At 63.4% G+C, this 4,183-nt stretch overlaps 1 protein-coding gene across 1 annotated transcript; it reads left to right on the top strand.

Moving 5' to 3' along the window:
• The first annotated feature begins 1,684 nt into the window (after nt 1-1,684).
• GSC (goosecoid homeobox) lies at nt 1,685-3,237 on the top strand. The gene is made up of 3 exons (XM_063092175.1): nt 1,685-2,036; nt 2,478-2,737; nt 3,082-3,237. Exons 1-3 carry the CDS (start codon nt 1,685-1,687, stop codon nt 3,235-3,237), a joined length of 768 nt encoding a protein of 255 aa, XP_062948245.1.
• The last annotated feature ends 946 nt before the right edge of the window (nt 3,238-4,183 follow it).

Below are 4,183 nucleotides of genomic sequence, written 5' to 3'. Positions count from 1 at the left end.
GAGGTGTCTTCCACCCCAGCCCTCGGCGGTGTCGCCTGGGTCGGGTGCTAACCCCTTCCCCTGGAGTGGCCCGAGTCGCCTGAGCCAAGGGCCGAGGGAGAAGAGGTCTGGCAGGCGGGCGCTTGCGCCCAGTCGGCAGGACCTCGGCGGCTGCTTTCGTTCCCGCGTCCCGTCGCCTACCTTCTCGAAGGGCGCTCGGCCGCCTGTGCGCGGCGGTGGGCTTGGCTGCGCCTGTCGCGGCTCCGGCGGCCGGCCGTGCCGAGCCGAGAATCCCGCAGATCACTGCGGCCGCCTGCCGCGAGCAGAGCCGGCCTTCGTTCGGCCACTGGCCCGGGGAGCCCAGCCTGGGCCTGCCTGGCGGAAAGGCAGCCCGCGCCTAGGGGGCCTGCCCGTGTCCGGGAGCCAGCAGGTCCGAAGGAAAAAATGCGACTCGATTGCTGGGGAAGGGGAGAGGGAAGCCCCGAAGGCTCCATCCGGATTGAAAACCGAAATCAGAGAAGACACGCCACTCCCAGAAATAATTTTTAAAAAGCCCCAAACCCACCGACACCCATGCGGGGAGCCGCTGAAAGCACCGCTTCAGAGTGCCGCTCTTGGTGGCAAATTTTAGAGTGGCTGGATTTGGTCTTCGCTGTGTGAGGACCTAGGGACTGCCATGATGGTAGTTTTCAGACCCAAAGAGGCTGCAAAAACACAAACCAAAACAAAACAAACACCAAAAAAAATAGTTTTCTTTTTAAGACACACGATGCACCTCTTCCTTCGTCGTTTAGCCTTTGTAAATTTTGGCTTTTCCAGAAACAAAAAGTTTTGGGGGCTTAACCAGTTGCATTTGGGAAAGAACCTCAATATTTAAAAAAAAAAAAAAAAAAGGTGAAACTAGGTGGTGGGTACACGGGAGCCCGGAGGAGGAGCGGGCAAGAATTTCCAGTCTTGCTGGAGGAAGGACTCAGCCCCTCACATTTTCTAAAACAAAACAAATTGCGAAAGGGGGGTGGGGGGTGGGGGGTGGGGGGAAGAGCCCCAAAGTAAAATGGGCCACAATGCATTTAAGCTGCAGGTAGAGGAAATCGCACCCAATAATAGGACCCAATCTGAGAAAAAAGGGGTGGGGGTGGAGAGGTCCGGCCTCGGGAGCTGTTAACGGCCGCGGCACAATGGGATTAATGAGATTAACCGGGGCAATTAGGCCGCCCGCCCAGCTCGGCCGGCCCGCGGCGGGGCTGCCGAATGGGAGACATTAGGTTAATTTCATTAATTCCCAATCCACAATCTCCTCTCAGGCCCTGTAACCCCCTCCCCCGGCACCTCTCCCCCTGCCTCCTAACACTGCCCCCACCCCCCGCACCCAGAGGAAAAGAAAGGGCCGAATCTGGTTCTGTTTGTCATCTGCATATTACCAGGAACTAAATCCAGGATGACGTCGACTTAGTATAAAACCAACAAGAGGCTCAGCCGGTCTGAGCTCCGTCCTCCCCGCGGGTTGAGTTGAGCGAGCGCCGCAGCGCGGGGAGGGCGGGAGGCGGGAGCGCGGGCGCAGGGGCGGGGAGGGGCGCGGGGCTGCGCGCTCTCCGGCGCTCTCTTTCGGTTTGGGCGGCCGCCGGAGCGGAGGGGACACCCCCACTTGGAGGCTCTCTCGTCCGCGCGTCCCCGCCGCCCCTCGGTCCCGGCGCGGGGCTCGGGGATGCCCGCCAGCATGTTCAGCATCGACAACATCCTGGCCGCCCGGCCGCGCTGCAAGGACTCGGTGCTGCCGGTGGCGCCCAGCGCCGCGGCTCCGGTCGTCTTCCCGGCCCTGCACGGGGACTCGCTCTACGGCGGCGGCGGCCCCTCCTCGGATTATGGCGCCTTCTACCCGCGCCCCGTGGCCCCCAGCGGTGCGGGCCTCCCGGCCGCGGTCGGCGGCTCCCGCCTCGGCTACAACAACTACTTCTACGGGCAGCTGCACGTGCAGGCGGCGCCCGTGGGCCCGGCCTGCTGCGGGGCCGTGGCGCCGCTGGGCGCCCAGCAGTGCTCCTGCGTCCCGACGCCCCCAGGTAGGGTCGCGCTCCAGCGGGCCTTCGCCGCCCACCGGATCCTTAGCCCCTGAGGCGTCGGTGTGCGGTGGCGCTTGCATTATTCACCTTGAGCCACTCTTTCCTTTTTGCACCCCATCCCCCTTTTTACTTTGCCCATCGGACGCGGGAGTTTGCACAGTTCTTGCTGCAAACTTCGGGCGCGTTAGCGAAAACTGTAATTCAGTGCCTACATGGGGAGACCAGGTTTTTGCAATTCCCTAACTGGCTTTGGGGCTGTGCGGGTGGACGCTCTAATTCGCTCCTCCATTTCCCTGCGCCCCTGATTCCCGTGCACCCCCAGTTCCTAGCACGCGCTTGCAGACGATGTTTAAGTAGGAGAGGGTCTCAGGCTGGCGGGCGGGCGGGCGTGAGTGCGGTGGCGAGGGAGGGCTGCTGACCGTGCGCCCCACTCTGTCGCAGCCTACGAGGGCCCCGGCTCGGTGCTGGTGTCCCCGGTGCCGCACCAGATGCTGCCCTACATGAATGTGGGCACACTGTCACGCACCGAGCTGCAGCTCCTCAACCAGCTGCACTGCCGGCGAAAGCGGCGGCACCGCACCATTTTCACCGATGAGCAGCTCGAAGCGCTGGAGAACCTCTTCCAGGAGACCAAGTACCCGGACGTGGGCACGCGCGAGCAGCTGGCCCGGAAAGTGCATCTCCGCGAGGAGAAAGTGGAGGTAGGCGCTGGGCTCTGCCGGGGGGCTGGAAGGTGGGGGCACCTAAGGGTCCTTCCCCACGAAACAGGGCCCCGGGCGGGTTGGCCCAGCCCTCCCCGGGTCTCCCTGCGCTTGGAAAACATCCGATGGCGGCCCGGAGGCTGCTGGAGGGCGCTTTAGGCCCAGGAAGTCGAGTGAAAACGCGGAAGCCAGCGGCTCCCCTGCTCTTGTTGCGCGCGCCCCGCGTCTGGGTCCGGAGGCCACGCGGGGCCGTCCCGCGGCCGCGCCGAGCTCCGGGGTGCGCTGGCACCGGCGGAAGCGCGCCTTTGATCCGAACTGTCGTTGTGTCCTCTGTTGCGCAACAGGTCTGGTTTAAGAACCGCCGTGCCAAGTGGAGGCGGCAGAAGCGGTCCTCCTCGGAGGAGTCGGAAAACGCCGAGAAGTGGAACAAGACGACGTCGAAAGCGTCGCCCGAGAAGAGGGAAGAGGAAGGGAAAAGCGATTTGGACTCGGACAGCTGACGGCCGCGGGCCGGCCGTGGCGCTTGCCCGACGCAAAGGACTTGCACAGACGGACGATGCTACTTTCTTGCACACGCGCTGCCTTGCGGGGAGGGGTCGAGAAAGAGGCCCGAGGAGCTGTAAATAGTGTACAGAGCCGGGAGGGTGGGCGCGCAACGGGGCCCGCAGCCCCGCGGTCAGAGGCCGCCCGCGCCCCGCTCCCCACCGTGTATTTATAGTTAAGTTAACGGTGACAATACAATAAAGTGATGGCGACGTGGACGGGCCACCTTCTGTATTTCGTTCTGCTTTCCCATCTCCCCGCCCCGCGTCAGTCCGATGCCCGGAAAAGAAATATATTTGGTTTGTAATATCGGAGGGAAAAACTGAGCAGCTCTGACCTGTCCAAGAAAAAGAACATGAAACTCTGGGTACGAATCAGTCACGGGACGGGTGTCCCCGTTTAAAAGTAAACCTCATCTCTAGGTCTCCAGGGAGGGGTGACAGTGGCATTGCGGGGGGCGTGGAACTGCTGACGAGGGGACAGCCCAGCGTCCCCGTTTCCCTTCTCCCTCGGGGAGAACGAGGACTCTGCCCTTCGCTGACCACCGGGAGGCCGGAGCTGGGGGGACCCGGAGCTAATCCGGAGCCCGCTCCTAGCCGCTCACTGGTTCCCCAGACTTAAGGCGGCGAGTCCGCATGAATTAGGTGGTGGGCATGCCCGCTCCCGCGACGCTTTCCTGGGTCTCCCACGGCTGCTCCAGCTGCCCATCCCCTCCCGGGAGCCCCGGTGGGCCCTTCGTCGGCTGGCAGCTCTGAGTCGTCGGGACGCCGGAGTGCGCTGGGCCCGCAGCGCTTCTCCCCGGGCCAGGGCTGCGCGTGATGCGCTCTTCTCTCGCCAGCCTTCTCAATGAGCACAGTGCTGGTGGAGTCACTGCGAGGTGGCGGTGCTGTCGTCTCTCACTAC

This window comes from Cynocephalus volans, chromosome 3, assembly GCF_027409185.1.
Source record: "Cynocephalus volans isolate mCynVol1 chromosome 3, mCynVol1.pri, whole genome shotgun sequence".
Classification (NCBI taxonomy): domain Eukaryota; kingdom Metazoa; phylum Chordata; class Mammalia; order Dermoptera; family Cynocephalidae; genus Cynocephalus; species Cynocephalus volans.
Note: the sequence above shows the minus strand (reverse complement) of the source record. Positions and strands in the feature narration are given on the sequence as shown.